Genomic DNA, 17836 nt, shown 5'->3' with positions numbered 1-17836 from the left:
TGCGCATGGCAACTTTGTGATCTGCCGTCCCGACAATTCAGTGTTTTTTTTTTCTTTTTTGGTCTAAATTCGGGTACGTTTCAATGTCATTTGACAAGTTGTCTTGCACAGCGTATTGATCGGTCTTCTCAGCGGGCAAATGCCGCTGCTTATGTTTCTTTATTCCGCGCATTCGTTCGTTTGGTGCTCACACATAACGTGAGCAAATGCGACGCCTTTTTTTAATGCTCCTTAATTATCGTTGTTTGCATTCCAGTGAACTTGCCGCTCTCTGTCATCAACAAATTCATAGACCAAAGCTTCACCACTTCGAGATTGCTGGTGGAAGAAGAACCAGTCAACGAGACCGAGCAGTGTAGCATGCGACGCGTCTAGGAAAAGAAAGAAAATACAGTAACGTTTGCGGACTTGTTCTGCAAACGTCGGCTGTGAACTAGGACCCACATGAACTTGAAATAGCGGTGAATAAATAGAAGTTATTGCAGCAACCAACAGCCGCAAAACAGGATAGTAATTATTTGGCATGTACCCCAGCAATTTTGGCAGCAGTGTCGTGTCTAACGCCAACAGGGTGGCATCTTTCCCACGTAAATAAATGAGGCTCAAAGAAAATACATGGGGTTGGCCGGTGGGCCGATCACGGAGGCATTGCAAAATTTATGTAGCTTATGAAGCAATGCATGCCTCATCAAATGGGAAGATTGCCCGTCGGCGTCCCGCGTCGGCGGCGTCAACACGAGTGATGCAAAAAAACAATCGTCACGTGATGGTGTCACCATATGACGTCATCATGACGTCACAGATCGCCAAAATATGTAGCGTCATTATGAAGTCACATAATGTGACGTCACATGACGTATTCACATGTCATGGTCGCTTTGCATTGCTTCGTGATCGGTCACGGTGGCCGTGCAAAACCGCGTTAGGCGCAGAACGCTTTTGGGGGGGCGCGGGAGAATCAGCACATCGACTGACAAGATGACTTTCGCCTTCGAGTCATCTTTAACGAATGCATAAAGGACCCTGTGCGTTTTTTAATTTAACGTATCTAAACAATGACTTGCGCATCTGCAGCCGATTTTGTGGACGCTGAGCACGGGGCCGACGATTAAGAGGTCGCATTGGAGGGTTCTGAGATGGCATCGCACGTGGTAAAAGGTAGCGCTTTTACCATCCTGTGGCAGATAAGCATCATTTGCCGGCGGGAAGCGCGCGCGAGCCATCGTCAGTGCGCGCTGTCTGCTACTCACCGAACATCGCAGGCCCGAAGCAGTAACAAAAGTCTTCGTCACGGAAGTGCTTGCTGCACACAAGACTCGTAGCGGATGGCTACTTGCCGGTTCTTAGCTTTACAACCCATGCTTCACGCTGTTTCTTGTCCCGCGGTTACCAGTGCAGGCTGACACTGGGCTCCTTTGCGTAAGCGCGGCACTGCGGCACCGAGCGGTAGAGCCCCATGTTCGTCGCCTTCGGAGGCAGCCATTCTATTACAATGGTTTCAGTTGAGTAGAAATTGAGAGAAAACTTCCGAATTTGAACAGACAGCAGCGCATGTGGGACTTGAAACTCGTTTTCAAAGCACGCGGCAGTGCGCCACAAGCAGCCGACGCGGCCGCTGAGACCACGTGATCCTGCCAAGCACGTCACGCCGACGGTGGCGCCGGCGTTTCCAGTGGTGGGCCTCGAGGCCAATACTGATTCAAGAAGTTCCGCCGAAGTCAATTACAGCAACAAAATAAACAACAAGAGGCAGCGCAAGTAAAAAAATTCACAGTTTCACCGCAAGGGCGAAGCAATGGATGCCAACAAATTCGGATGTTACACGAAGTAAGGGTAGTCTTTTGTATCCGATCTTGCGTAACTGTACAAAACGCTGGTGCACGGGAATACGGCCGCTCCAGGGAGCGAAGCAGTTTTCGTGCGAGGAGCGCAATAAGTACAAGGATATACGAACCATGAACTCGAGATAGCACGCGCGCCAGTGCTCGCGACCGCACCATTTTGGTAAAAGTTTGCAGTTGCTGCTCGAACGACGCAGCCCTTTCCCCCCACCAGCGCCCCTTCATGCTCCTTCGCCTGACAAAGGAGCGATGGCTCTTCTCTGGTAGTCCCTGCTTGAGGAGCCATCGAGGGCAGGCCGCGCACGCAGGGCGATGTTATCGTATGCGCCAATGGTGGAAGAGTATGCGCCCTGCGGGCGACGTAGATGGCCGGGTCGTTACAGCTCTGCTTCAGCCGCGTTCGTCCCCAGCACTCGCGCGCTATTACACGCGCGTAGGTATATCAGTTTGGACTTTATACGGAACGTGACGGCGACGCAAGGACGACGGCAAAATCCCGCCGGGAATGTTCATATAATTCTATCACAATAAAATCGACAGCATAAACACAAACACACCACGTGGAACGCGTAGTGTTGCCACCTGCCCAGCTTTAGAACGGCCCGGCCCGTTTTCCAGACAGCGGGCCGGGTGCCGGTTCCCACCTAAGACCGGCCGTCATTGGCCTACTTTTTTTTTTGGCCATCGTACGGAGTCTATTTTATTTTTTGATAACGGAGCTGTTAAAGTGTTAAAGCCGACTTACCGTGGCCTGGAAAAATCAGTTGGCAGGCATGAACCAGAGAAATTGGGCAAGTCCCACTATGGAGTACAACCGTTATGGGAATCGTGAGATGCGTAGCTGGTGGGAAAGGAAAGTGAGGGCAAGGAGGAGTGATGTGAGAGTGAGGAGGATGGAAAGAGGGTGAAGTATCGCATAGCCATGTATAGTAAAGTATAGCAAGGGGTCGGAAAGGGAAGTGAGGCGGAGGGGAGAGCGTAAAGCATAGCATATGCTTGTATAATGTAGCACAGCGAGGGGCGGCAAATAGAAGTGACGGTGAGAGAAAGGATGAGTGGAGATGGTGCAGCATATAGCATAGACTTGTAGTATAGTATAGTATAGTATAGTATAGTATAGTAGAGTATAGTATAGTATAGTATAGCAAGACAACGAACAGTGGAAGTGAGGGTGGAGTGGTTTGAGGCATAGGAGTAGGGAAAAAAGAAGGGGAACGCTACCAGCTATGCTGTTTCCTGAATCTTCGCACCACAAGTACGTAGCTGCCTAAATTTTTTTCGCTTTCTGAACTCCAGTTCACTACGACGATAAATACTTGTGGTTAATCACCAACGATTTTTCAACGCTTTCAAGCTTGTGCCCAAAATCTCGAAAGCTAGATCCCTTGAAGCAGGGGCGTAGCCAAGGGGGGGTTGGGAGGTTCAACCCCCCCCCCCCGAAATTTTTCAGTTTTGCTAGCGTATATATACACGCACATACAAACGCACGCACGAACATACATAAAGTATGGTTGAACCCCCCTCCCCCCCCCCCCCCGAAAAAAAATTTCTGGCTACGCCCCTGCCTTGAAGTCGCGCTCGCCGTCGCGCGGGCCGCCGAAGCTTAGCAGCACGCTTTCCGGCAGGGAAAAAGGACGCAACGCGATGCTCCTCTTGCCTTCAGAAAGGCGGCATGCGGCAGCCTTGGCGCGCCGCCTTACCACAGCAAGCTTCAGATTTAATTGACTAATGCAGCCAAAATACGCAAAGAATTTGACATTCGCGACATCACACCGACGATCACGTGCTGCGATTCGACGCGAAATTCAGACGTAACGCTCCTGACCTACGTTTCCCCTTCTAAAAACCTGTTCGATCACATGCTCTGGCTGTGCCCTGTGAACAGGGATTCTACCCTCCTGACAAGACCAGCTGGGACGCCTCGCTGAGAAGCACGGAACTCACGGAGCAACTCAAGGCTGTACAGGGGCCGAGCCGTCGCCGAGAGACTCCATTTCCCGGTTCCGACTTGGGTGAGCCACCGAACTGACCCTAGGAGGCCCATAAGGTCCCCATGATCCGTGGGGACCTTATGCTTTCTCTTAATAGTTTTCTCTCTCTTCTCTGCGTGTGGTGTGTGATAGCGAAATTAATCACAACAGCATTCTGAAAGAATTTGTCTGTGTACTACTTTGCGTCCCTTTAAGCATAATATAAATACGCCCCTATACTTTAGCGTCCCTTTAAATATGGGCCCTGAACCACCCAAAAAAACGCATTCTACATACAAGCAACAAACACATTTCTCAGGTACCCTCCTTCATACAGAGGCCCCGTCCTCACTCATCGATGGGCGGGGCGCCAGCTGTATGTCTTCAAACAGCAGATCGCTGCTATTGGCTGGTGGCTAGCTGACATAAATCAGAAGCAGCGTTTGGATCAGATGCGCTTCTTGCCACTGGGTGTCTCCAGTAGGAGCTATTGGCATCGAGGGCGACCACTGGAGAGACCGGCGCTACTGTCGCTCTGACGTGGTACACGACGTCACGAGACCGAATATGCCGCCAACAGCGCAGAGCGCTTGCTTTCCTCTCAAGACAAATTGTTTCTTGCTATTACAGGATGATTTACTGCTCGGTGCCGCATGTGCCGGACGTATTCGAGCGAGCCCAGTGTGAATGAGATCATTTCAACATGTCGCGGCAACGAGATGCTTGACTAATAAAGCTGAAAATGGGAAAACAGACGAGCATTCATTATCGGGTGTACAGCACACACTTCTGCGAACATGTGCACGGCGTAGGAGCTAAAATGTTCGGTGCGTACGACGTGGTCCCGGATCTGTACGCATACTAACTTACGACCTTCATTTGCGCCAGGCTGGAGAAGACTGTGTTCCCAAAGCAATGACATAGAACTTTGTGTTCCGTGGATGATTAAAAACATATTAGTTTCACCGCAAGGGCGAAGCAATCAATGCGATAGCAACAAATTGTAATGCTACACGAAGCAGGGCTGGCAGCTAACTTTTAGATCCAGTCTCGCGTAACTCTACAAAACTCTGGTGTGAGAGAATACTGCCGCTGCAGGAAGAGAAGTGGTTTTCGCATAGTCTATTCGCGTTGAGAGCGCAGCACGTATACATATATAGAAGGGTATACGAGCCGTCCGCTGATGCCTGCCGAGATAGCGCGCGCGCCAGAGATCGCGAAGTTCACAAATCAAAGTTCACAGTTGCTGCTCGAGCGACTCACGCATGCAACGCTTGCGACACGAAAGCAATAACCGTGGCAACGCGTGGCAATGCGAGGGACTACAGTAAAACCTCGGTGATACCAATCTCGCGGGGTTACCAAAATATTCGTATCATCCGAAATTCGTATCACCAGAAAACAAAAAATTAGTATGCGACAAAAGAAAGTTGGCATACGCTTTGATTCAGTGTTTCTCAGGGCCGCAGCGACGTCATGAACAGCTCTGAATGATTGCCAGTAAAGTTTTAGACGTGAATGATCATACTTGTACTCGTAAATATGCGGTGCATGCGCGCGTGTGCAATTAATGAACCAGATGTGTTGTGCCCCGTGACCGCTAGTAGCCCCTTCCTAATCTTACTACGCTTTTCTGCATGACACCAGAGTACTGCGGTGAAAGTGACTTAAGAAGCACTTTGCACGCGATAGAGGCCGAGCTCCTTCGCCAAGACCGCTCGCTTCGTCTCTTAGGGTCTTCGTCCACCTTTAATGGGACTTCATGACGGACCCGCAGCCAAAGTTTCAGTCTTGTTTCATAGAACGTCTGATTGCGGGGACATGGCTTGCTTCGACGTGGCAGGCACGTGTTAACACAGTACAAAGACGCTGCTCCCTCAAGCACAGGAGCACGCGTCAACGCGTCGGCGGAAAAAAAAAAACGCGACATCAACGTCATCTGTAATCTAAATGCGAAGGCGCCTAATGGCCTCCAAGATTCACGCGCAATATCTCGGAGGCAACGACGCACCGTTGATGGTCGCGCAGCGCGCATGCGCGTGACTGCCGCGTCTTCCGCGACAGCGCGGGCAGCACCTGTTCCTACCTGTACACTAGCGCACTTTCGCATCAAACGTCGTGGGGTGCAAATCGGTTCGCAACAACCGTACTCCAATACATTGCAGGCTAATGGGCCTTGGCCAGGACCACAGAAAAATTCGTATCACCCCAAAATTCGTACGAGCCGTGATCGTAACTCCGAGGTTTTACTATTGGTCGGCTGCCAGCTCGTAAAAAGATCACGTAGTACGTGACGCCAGCAGGCAGAAAAAGAGTGTTCCACACTCGCCGTCATGGCTACGAATGGCGCTGACTAACACTCCCAAATTTAAATGCGCAGATATATACCCGATAAAGTGGACGGGAGGATGACCGCCGCCGTAGCTCAATTGTTATAGAATCGAACGCGTTATTCGAAGGTCGCAGGTTCGATCCCTGCGGGCGGTCAAGTTATCTTTTCGTCAATTTCAATTCATTCAGAATTACATCACGTTTACTACAAATAACATCCCCGATAATTTCCTTGGCTTGATTGTCTGTTAGTTCTCATTAATGATGTAAACACAGAAAACGAGCCCTTAAACTTCCCTTCGTTCGAGAAGTCAGACAAGACACACAAGCTCGAAAAGCTGTCAGTTTTATTTGCAAAAAAGTGTGTTTCTGACTAGATGTATCACAACAGTTTTTTTAAGGCGAAGTATGCAGGCTGCCTGCACGAGATGGATGAGAAAACGAAAAGAATACTAGCAGGAACTTCATTCGCTTTCGCTCTGGAATAGACAAGGTCTTAATTAAAGCTCATCAAGTACATACAGTGTAAGCAAAGCACGAACCCCCCACAAAAAAAGGAGAGAGGCTTACTGGCGAGGAAAACACAAAAAAAACAGGCCCACACTCGCCTCCCCAACGAAATAAAAACGATGCAAACAAAGGAACAAGATGGAAAGACGGAGTTGATGAGAAAGTGAGTGGTGACTGGAGAGGGACACCCGATGCCTAAAAAAAATCGGAGCTACAAAAAACATGGTCCCAGCTGGAAAAGAAAACAAGAAAGTTCAGGCATGACGCCCAGGTTCTCCGGAAATGATATGTTTGGATGACATGCATTTTTTTTTTCACGAGAGCAGAGGTACCAGTGACGGGCCTTTCCAGTTGTGGAGCCACCGGCTTTCCGACGCTACCAAGGCTGCCGCTTCATTTGCTTCCTTATTACATTACGTCGAAAAGTGCCGAGTCTGTGCGCTTCCTCTTCAAAAGTAGAGTCACGAATGTTCGCAGCAGTGGCACGACTAATCAGCGCAGAAAGGACGAAGAACGTGGTGAAGGAAACGCGGAGCACCACGTCCTGTCCGTTTCCTTCACCTTGTCCTTTGTTTTTTCTGCGCTAATTAGTCACGTCTCAAGCGAATTCGTACCAACTAGCCCAACTCTCACCTATGATATTGCTGCAGTGGTTGGCACTGTAATATACACTATGACCTTGGGATCTTTTGTGACAAAAAAGCCACAAATTTCACGTCATCAGTGGCTTGTGAACCCTCTCGCAGCACAACCTCTAGCAAATGCCAAAGCTGTTCTGAACCGACACCAAACCGGTACTGGTGAAGCATTGAGAATGCACACAAAGATGGCACGAGGATGAGCCGTGTTGCTGGTTTCGTAAACGGTCAAGCCGCAAGGCCTCCTGCAGGAAGCTTATGAGTGCTTGTAACCGACGCTGAACTCATACCTGTCGAGTCCAGAGAATGCAAGCGAAGCCCAAACCATGAGATGTGCAGTCTTTATAAAATGCAGGGTTAACATAAGAGAGCCTTCCCTAGCACAGACACAAAAGTATTGCACAGCAGCAGGTTATGAAAATGTACCGCTACAAATGCACTCCGATAACAGCACAAAGCAAAAGGAAACTCGAGACAAGTACCAGAGGCTCTGGACACGCCAGTAATACTGTACTTGAGCTAGCCATTTTGTAGACGTGAGCATCAATGGAGGCTTCGAGAGCTTGGGTTAGTAACAGGAGCTGCTGGCAACTATTGCCAACATTTTTTCAGCTCACATAGTTGCACGGTTCGTACCAGGAGGTAACGACTGCAGGGGGTTCGTAAATGCAAGCAGCTGCGCAGCTTACGACAGAAAACAACTGCCAAAGGATTGTGTACAATATTTCTCACCATGTACCAGCAACTGGCACCAGTTGTTCAACAGCAAACTAAAACTAAATGCTACCAGCTTTATTTGATTCGACCAAACAAAAGAGTTTAACAAGAAACCACCACGCACTGCCTGCTGCTTCAGCTCCCCAAACAAAACCACAGGATTTCTGCAATCGCGCAGCAAGCAAGGACACCTGTAAATGCTGACGTGCCTCTGTCAACTGTTGAGCGCTGAGCTGGTGTCGTGCACCGGTTCAAGTCGTCTGAACAGCCAGCAGCCTGACTGATCCCAATCATGTCCTTCTGTGTCGGTATCTGGTGCCTGCGGCACACCTGGTACCTGCCACTGTACACCGGTGGCACTGAACACCAGCAGCCTGCACGAATCCCCCATGCCTTTTTTTGAGTTGTGCTCATCAGTCTGCCTCGAATGCGGTGGTATGCAAAACATCACGCATTCACTCGGAAAGCCAGTGGCCCAAAACAACGACGATAGTCTTTTCTCTACGCACCGGTACCCGCTCTGTGAGCGTGTGTGCACTGGTGCTCGAGCCTGCGGCACCTAGCCCCATTCTGCTAACTCCCTTCGAGTCTCGTCCCACAATCCCCCCACAAACCTCCATCACACTTCTTTTGAGTTGTGCTCTCTCAATGCTGTGCTTTGGTCTCGAGGGCGTTCGCGGCCGGCACGACCACTTGGGCTTGCGGAGGAGGCTTGTTGGCCAGTGCCGGCGTGCCGTCGCCCTGCTGGATCTGCATGTGGTACTTGTAGATGTTTTCCGTACTCTCGACGAGCCCTGGTGGGGAGAGAGAGAGAGAGACAGGATCTGGTATGCAGCCAAGACGATTCAGCACTAGTTCGGGGCCCCGTAATTGATCCTTTTCTTAATTGTAAAGCTAGCTTTTCTGCACTGCAGCTAGCCCAACCAATGGCAGCTAGTTACTTTGGCAAACAAGTTCAAATGCAGTTTCAGGGTGTCTACCGAGTTGACTTTTCTAAATTCCCTGAGTTTTCCAGGTTTTCCCTGAGCATTTTTGCTAAAATTCCCTGAGTGAAGCAGAACTTCGTTTATGTCAAGATGGGTAGAGACCATATTGCTCGGTGATGTCACTCTCTAATACGCACGTTAGAAAAATAAAAACGACTTAATCCCGTTTGAATAGTACATAGAACAGTTAAACCTCAATATAGCGAGAGTTGGAAAAGAGGCCAACTCACTTCGTTATACGAAACTTCGTTTAAAACTGAAATTCGACCTTCATGCAAGGCTAGTTACTGAAGGATTAATCTTAAACTGAAAATGCCACAAGAATGCTCAACTAATATGGCAACATGCCATAAAAAAACTTTTTTTATTTTTTGCGTGAAAAAAAAATCAATTTTGTTGAGCGTGAAGTGCAGCAATCACAGTTAAATGCCTGCCGAGTGGCACATGTATACGAAAAAATGCGGGTTTAATGCACTGCGGAATTGCGCTTGTTCTGCTGCTGCGGGTTGTCAAATCCTCGCGCGTTGCCCAGAGCAATGCAATGCCTTTGCTACCATGTTGCCCAGCCGAACCATTTGCTCTCCACGAACGCAAAAACATCGAAAAACCATCCCACGTTAGAAAAAAGAGTCACAGTTTCACGCGAGAGCAAAACAATCAATCCGATAGCAACAAAGAGGAATTTTATATGAATATAGGCTGGCAGCTCGCTCCTTCAGAAACGCAGCCGCTGCACTGAGAGAAGTGCCCTATCTATGGCTCAGGGGCGGATTCAGGTACCTAATGGGGTGGGGGGTACAAAGGCTGAAGCCCCCGCTCAGCAGTGCATTTTGGTGGGTCACGCATATTTACAACAGCCCAGAGGGGGAAATGGCGGTGCGTAAGAAGCCTTCGTTGTAAATGGCATAAAGAAGCAGGAAAGGTAGAGCGATGAGAGAGGTAGAGAGCAGGGACAAGATTCTCTTTACCCCTTTTGGGCAGTGGCAGGCAAAGCAACCTGAAAAAGGGGGCAAACTCAACAGGCAGCCTGACAAAGGAGGTGGACGACAGGCACTGAAGGGAGGGAGCGGGGACTGGCTTTAAGGGGGGGGGGGGAGCGATCGCCGCTACGCACCCCCCCCCTTGAATCCGCCACTGCTATGGCTTCAACGGAAGTTTTCAATTAGAGCACAACACCTGCAAAGGTATGAGACGTCTGCTGATCCCCACTAAAGATACCGGGCACACGCGCCACGCCCGCTGGTACAAAGTACGCGCTTCCTGTCGGACTTACGCAGCCCCCCCCCCCCAACTCGCTGGCTCCTATCTCCATGTGCCCGTTCGTCGGCAGCGCTCGCGCGCTTTCACTCGCGCATGGAGCATATCGACGCGCGGTGATGTAATTGCGATTTGGACTTGATAAGGAAGATCATGGCGAAGGCATAAAATTCGCGTCGGAGTGTCTGTACAATTGCTTTCGCAAAAAAAAAAAAAAAAGCAATATAGCTCGGGCTAAGAACTCATGAAAGCACGGTAACAGCCTGAATTACGGCACATCCGATTATGGTGGAAACGTTACTGTTTTCCGACATCGCGCGCCGAATCGAGCCAGTGGGACCCGTGCTGGTGTCGCGAATTTCGGTCGCCGCTATGCCTTGGCTCTGAAAAGTTTTGTAATTCGGCTTTGTAGCAAACATCCACGTGTGGCTGGTAATTGCGAGCTGCAGCCCCCAAAATATCGGTTGACTGCCTAAAACTTGTTTCAGCATGTGCCCTCGTCGGGAAAAAAAGAAAAAAAAAAGCTTTCACTTGCAGTAAGTTACGCTAGCTCTTGCCTGGAAATTTATTCTATTCTTCACGGAGTTCTAAATAGCATATTTGAAGCTCGGGATCCGAGCGAGTGAGCTCTCCGATAACAGCCAACAAACGTCGTCTTTTTTCTCGCCGATCGGGATGGCTTGCCAGATACCAGCCTTGTCAAAGACATCCGCTTCCTGAACGATCGCGATCGCTTGCCAAGATAACTCAAGCTCGTTACATCTACTGCTACCGCTTCTACAACTAATCATGCTTGTTACTTGACACGCGGCGATAACAAAAACACCATATCGGGCGCTAACGCACAGCACGCGCGAGAAAGAATACAGAACTACACCGCGTAGTCACAGAACACCCTGACAACATTGCGCGATACGATGCGTCGTGGTTCATGGTTCCCGCATGCCGCGCATTAGCCTGATTCTCTCCCACTCCACCGCTCCGAAGGCGATGACAGCATCGAGGTGCGCCACTTCCCCGCAGCCGCAGCGGCCGTTTGATTTGAAAAATGCGTTCACAAAATATCGATCCAGTGCTACCGCGACTTTCGTTGCCTTTCAATAAAGTTACTGTGGATTTTCCCTGATGGGAGCACAATTTCCCTGAGTTTTCCCTGAGAATTTCCAGACTACCCAAAATCCCTGAGAATTCCCGGTTTTCCCGGTCGGTAGACACCCTGAGTTTGCTCGCGCCATCACGTGGGAAATGTAGACTCGGCTCTCCTGATATGAACACGCATTAATAGACAAGCCCCAGCGCGTGCTACTAGGACCTTGTCTACACTTGAAGCATGCAGGTGCCGTCATTAGTTCGGCGAATATGCAGCGCAGGCAAGTGCACTTGTGGATTGAAAAGGGTCTATTGGCGACCGAAGGGCCTTTGGCAAGGTGTACAGTAGAACCTCATTTTAATGAAATCTCATCTGACCGAAAATGACTTCGTTATATCCAAAAATTCGTTATAATGAAATTCCCTCCACTGCATTAATCCTGAAGCAAAGTTTGAGATGGTTGTCGAAGAGTGCATTAATGGCAAATCTATACTCGGCCTACTTCGTATAACCGGCAATTCGACATAATGGGTAATTCGTTATATCAGTATTCATTATCAAAGTTTGACTGTACAATGGTGATTGATGTGCCATGCTATTGTTGCCACATTCACTCTCGAATGCAAGAATGCACCGGCGGGCTGCAGGGTTAAGCTCAGACAGTCGCATATGACACACAATTTTCATTTATCGTGACATTAGACAAATTAGCAATATTAATCTAGATGCGCTGAGCGAAATGCACAAACGAGAAACGTAACAAGGGACAGGACTAGTAATGCGCAAACTTTCAACTTGACTAGTGGACTAGTGGTGCGCAACTTTCACAGGACTAGTGGTGTGCAAACTTTCAGTTGAAAGTTTGCACACCACTAGTCCTGTCCCTTGTTACGTTTCTCATTTGCACATTTCGCTCAGCGCATCTACATTATTATGCCGTACCAACTAACCCAAATTGAAGCTTTGCTACACATTAGCCAATCAGCAATGGCAAAGTGTCGCGACAACGAAGGGCATCGACGATGAAACTACTATACCCGGCTCGCTACAGAGACGAAATGAACAAATATGACGTACATCGGCTATTTTTATCATCACGGACACGGGAAAACATGCTTCATGTGTGAAATGCAGTCATCATAATTAACAGCGGTTCAGGCAAGAAAACCTCAAATGTACACGAATGTGCACCAGTCATCGTCATATGTTATTTTAGATGTCACTATGACTGGCGCGGTGAGACAGCAATGTGACAATGACTACCATCAGTCATTGTCACATCTTATTTCAGACATCGCTATGACTCGTTTGGCGAGACAGTGATGTGATGATGGCTATTTCACCAGCCATTGTCACATCTTATTTTAGACATCGCTAGGACTGATTGGCGTGACAGTGATGAGATGATGGCTATTTTCCAGTCATCATCACATGTCATTTCAGACACCGCTATGACTGGTTTGGTGTGACAGTGATGTGCGATGGCTATTTCACCAGTCATTGTCACATCTTATTCCAGACATAGTGTGGACTGACAGTGATGTGACGATGGCTATTTCACCAGTCATTGTCACATCTTGTTTCAGACATAGTGTGGAGTGACAGTGATGTGACGATGGCTATTTCACCAGTCATTGTCACATCTTATTTCAAACACCACTATGATGTTTGGCGTGACAGCGATGCGACGATGGCTATTTCAACAGTTATCATGACATCACTGTCACATGTTATAGAGTGGTTCAGAACCACCATATAAAAACACAGATGAAGCTAGCTAGACCAACGACTGATACAGTACAGTCAAATCCGACTAATCGAACGCTGGTAAATTGAATTTTTTTTTATATCGAGCTATTTTCCAAAACAGTGATGCTGTAACATCAATTTGTAGGAAAATCTACGGCTACATTGAACAAAAAAGCCAGACACATCACATCATGGCATAGATGTGCTCGGCCATTGTATTGAACTCGGCTCACAGTACAAAGAACACTTCCTTAAGCCACAAATATTGAATGCTCGAAAGTTTTTAGTTTTACAGTGAATTACATCTGCTTACCGGACGTGATGTTGAAGCTGCGTCCACGAATGCCACCTTCCTTGGAGGTCGGTGACCACCAGTTGAAGAGAGAGCCCACAATGGGAACATGCCTCAGAAGGCCCTGAAAAAAAAGGAAATAGAATGACTCTTTAGGTAACCCTTGGCAAAATCCAGTCTATTAGCCAATGCTTCAGGAGCAAGTGGTCAAAATAAATCAAAGAGCTGAAGAGTGATAGACATTTTGTTCGTATAACCAAGACAGTTCCTCGCTGAGGAAGCTTACGAACTAGGTACTGCTATTGCATACATATCACTAATCGAAGAGAGGCAATCCACGCCTCTGAACAATATCACTAGTTTGGCTTCAGCTTCCATAGCAGTTGCAAGTACGCTTCTGCATGGCTCAACTCTTGGCACCAGCCATTGTTTAGCTGAGGTCCAATCTGCACAAGTTAGCACGCAGCTGTTGCGTGTCGATGCCTCCCGGAAACGCAAACCATGCAAACATGCCGCGATTTACGAAACGATCACGCGGCCACACTTGCGCTCCAAGAGCTCAAGGTTATGTGACATGATGAATGACCTGGAGACATGGAGAAGCAGAACCTTCTCTCTGAACAGACCGTTTACTGAGCACTGCATTCAGAACTCCTCACCTCTTGGAGGATCTTCTCCTCGTTCTCCTGCTGGAGACCCTTGCTGGCCTCCTGAATTCCTTGCTTCACCAGTTCAGACATCGACTCAAGCGCCTGTCATTATCGGAGGAGAGAGAGAAAAGGAAAATTCAGGCAGGACCAACTCAGCTTGTTGTCAATGTACAGTACTCATTGGTTGAAATGTGACATGGTTTTTTTAGTATAACGAGTGCTATGAGCAATTACTCGTGATAAGCACAGTGTCACTGCAAATCTGGCCACCAAAGGTAATGTCGCTCTGATGTAAGTGTTGTCAGTGTTGTTGCTATAGCAGTAGATAACCTTGGTAGCCGACATTATCCAGCATTAACCTGCACTTCCTGTCATTCAGCCAACTCCAGCTATCATTTATGAAACGCGTGGCAGCACTGGGCAACGTTCGCCAATAGTAAGGCAACACTGTCTCCTAAATTGCCAGTCATTTGCTGCTTTTTAGCGTATATGAGCCAGCATCGCTAGGCACTAGCTGACAACAACTGTCATTTAGCCAATGCAAGCCAACGTTAGCCAATGCTAACAAGCACTTGAAGTAGGTGAGCAAATACATTAGGACAGCTGCTTATAACATGCGAGTAAATGCAGCAGTACTGGACAACGGTCATGATTAACACCTCTTCACAAATTGCAGGTTGGGGGGCGGGGTGCCACCAAGGCATGCCCTCCACACCTAAAAACTGCACGCACTTTTCCACACATTCTCTTTTCTCATTGGTTAAAGACTTACAGTCGAATGTACGTTAGAATTCTGCGGCATTTCCTCCTAGAAGGTGGATGCACACATGCCCGCACCAATGAATGTGCACTCCAGACACGCATCATCAGACAGACGGCCAGTGACCCCTCCTTCAAGGGGCCCTGCAATACTTTTCCAAGTAATCGTTGAATGGCTTCATTAAAGAAGTTTATTGCCTCATGAACTGACTATTGCAAAAAGTTTTAGAATCCCTCAAGTACAAGCGGAGTACAGAGATTTGTCACAACCTTTAAGCACTTCTCTGTCCTTTCATACTAGCAAGCACACTGAAAGCTATGTGAGGTGGGGGGTGTGGGTATTAGAAGGGAGCAAGAAGCTACGTCCGTCCATCAGCGCTCACCATGACCTTCAGCACTTTTTTTTTTTTTTGAACAGGTGGCTTACTTTCAGTGTGATTGCGAGTATGTCGCCGCATCTCGCGGCGGCTGCGGTAACTATGCAGCCTCATGATGCAGCCAATGGTCATGGACTTTGTGTTTATGATGCGGTCATTTTGGTTTGTGGCATCATTTGCCGAGAGAGGAGCGAGTGACTTCAAGCCGACATTCAGAACAGACTGCAAATTTCAGGTCGCGTGTTGCGCTATAATATTTGGCTCACATGTTCTCAGGAGCCGCGACTACCGTTCGGGCGCACTTTCTGACCATGCTAAAAAAGTGTTGCAGGGCCACTTTCCGAGAACACTGTCGAGTGCGCGGGCAGGACTATTCGGTCGCAGAGATTATTGGCGGCTGGCACTTGAGCCACCCGGGCGTGACGTCTCCAGACTTCTGAAGTTGTATCCGACTGTAAGTCGATAGCTCTAACAGCAGTGAGCAAATTCTGCGAGACGGCCGCCTGAAGCATCGGCAGGTACCTTTGTGGATTCTTCCAGCTCTATGCCAGCTCCCAGGACAAGACCGACGAGCTCCTCGATGTCGAGGTCATCCGTGACCATGCCAAAGCGAACACAGGACAGGCCATCCTCACTTTCACCTGTGGGAAAACGCAACGTGCGTGGCAGTTGGGAATAGGCACACATTTGGCCCAAGCAAGCAATGAGCAGTGAATCCTGTAAATTTCATACTTGGGCTTTATTTATTAATTTATTAAATTTCTTCTTCACTTACTTATGTACCGCAGTACCTTGTTTTGGGCCTTGGGCAAAAGTGGCTGCTGAATACAATGTACAGCAGTGCAACGTACATTTATGCCCGTATTCACTAACGACCCTAACGACTTACTAATGACTAAACCCGTATCCACTAACGATCCTTACACTTATCGTTTGCTCTCCTTATCACTACTGCGCAGTAAACATGCACTAAGGGCACAAGAAAGTAAGCAGGGCAAAAGCTCTCGTCCTGCTTGGTTTGTGGATACAGGCCCAATTCAATTATAAAGCAAATCACGGGCACAGAAATGATAAGGAAGCAGAGATAAGGATGGGGTTGGGGTGTAAATGCAGTTGAATCCGGATATATAAAATCTCAAGGAGATCACTGAAGAGTTGTATACACAGGCGATTCAATATATAAAATGTATATTTGTATTTTGCTGCATTTGCTTATACAGTAAAACCCCGTTAATTCGGACTTCACGGGACCAGAGAGAATGTCCGAATTAACCGAGGGTTCGAATTATCGCGAGTACGATCAAAACACTAGAAAAATGTTTCCGCCACCACCAGACTTTTATTTCTTAAAGAACTCGGTGATCGCGGTTTGCTTCGCGGAGGCAACGTGCAAGGAAATCACAATTTTGCTAAGTTCCTGAAGGTGGCTGTCCGCGCATACTGTGCCGCAAAGCGGCGGTCTAGCTGACGCAGCCAGGCTTGAAATATTTCGGCCGTCATCCAAGCCTTTCTATTAAAGCGGTAGTCGACAGGCAGCTGCTTAATGTTCTTAAAACATCTTGGCTTCGCAGCATTTCCGATCACCAGCAGCGGCAGCTACTCTGTGCCGGTCATGTTCGTAGCCAGAAGAACCGTCACCCGCTCTCTACTCCGTTTCCCGCCGACGCACGGGTCCCCCTTAAACACGATCGTCTTCTCAGGCAGAGCCTTAAAGAACAGCGCTGTCTCGTCCAGTGTTGATAATGTTGCACGGCTCGTACGTAGAAAGGCGTGCGGAAAGTCCGGAACGCCAGGCCTGCACAACGCTTCACCGCGCACGTTGCGGAACACCAGGGGTGCTATCGCGGAACGATGCCTTATGCCATATTCTATGCTATTCTTATCATCCACCACTCGTGGCTGGCTGATCGCGTTGATAACGCGGACAGACCGTCGCCATGTTGCCTGTTGCTGATGACAGTAGCGATGCGCTGCCTTTCATTGTGTATGTGCCTCCGAGATGCAAAGCTCGTTTTAAATCTCGGAGGCCATAATCCGATCTCGTTACCTCGTTTTAAATCTCGGAGGCCATGATCCGATCTCGAAGTTGTTAGATGCGCCGTCGATTTCGGCTGCGAATCCGAATTATATCCGAACTGCGGCCGTGGCGGTATCCGCTGCTGCTTCCCCGTCTCGACCCGACCTCGGTCGGGAGTTCGAATTAACCGAAGCGCGGTCGAATCTGTCCGAATTAATGAGAGTTCTCAGCCATAGAACAATGCACATTTTGGACGGGACCAGACGCCGCGTCCGAATTAACGAAATTCCGAATTAACGGGGGTCGAATTAACGAGATTTTACTGTAGTGTTTGTTCTTCTCCCTTCCATTGTACAATTTTCTTTGTTTTCTTCTTCGATATAATTTCTTTTTATGCTTTATGTATTGTGATTTTTCTGTAACCCCCCCTACTCAATGCTCCTCTGGGGCCTCTAGAGTAACATGAATAAATAAATAAATAAATATTATAAACATCGAATGCGTAACTCTGCAAAACAATGGCGCAAGGGACTGTGGCCGCTCCAGTGAGCAAAACGGTTCTTGTGCTGTCATTGCTTCAATGCGAAGTAAGCAGTGAGAGCCCGGCACATACAAAGTACGGGCGAAGACAATAATTCGTTACACGTGGGTT

General features: G+C 48.4%; 1 protein-coding gene across 2 annotated transcripts; it reads right to left on the bottom strand.

The window, feature by feature from the left end:
• Positions 1–6475: 6475 nt before the first annotated feature.
• Positions 6476–15816, bottom strand: LOC119376069 (pyridoxal-dependent decarboxylase domain-containing protein 1). 2 transcript variants are annotated; one of them, XM_037646048.2, is made up of 4 exons: positions 15690–15816; positions 14041–14133; positions 13403–13505; positions 6476–6621 (listed from the first exon to the last, which is right to left on the bottom strand). In XM_037646048.2, the coding sequence occupies exons 1-4, from the start codon at positions 15768–15770 to the stop codon at positions 6539–6541; spliced, it is 360 nt and encodes a 119-aa protein (XP_037501976.1). In that variant the 5' UTR covers positions 15771–15816; the 3' UTR covers positions 6476–6538. The 2 variants fall into 2 exon arrangements, with proteins under 2 accessions (XP_037501976.1, XP_037501975.1); XM_037646047.2 differs by lacking the exon at positions 6476–6621 and adding an exon at positions 8068–8801.
• Positions 15817–17836: the final 2020 nt, after the last annotated feature.

Source organism: Rhipicephalus sanguineus, unplaced genomic scaffold, assembly GCF_013339695.2.
Source record: "Rhipicephalus sanguineus isolate Rsan-2018 unplaced genomic scaffold, BIME_Rsan_1.4 Seq1085, whole genome shotgun sequence".
NCBI lineage: Eukaryota > Metazoa > Arthropoda > Arachnida > Ixodida > Ixodidae > Rhipicephalus > Rhipicephalus sanguineus.
Note: the sequence above shows the minus strand (reverse complement) of the source record. Positions and strands in the feature narration are given on the sequence as shown.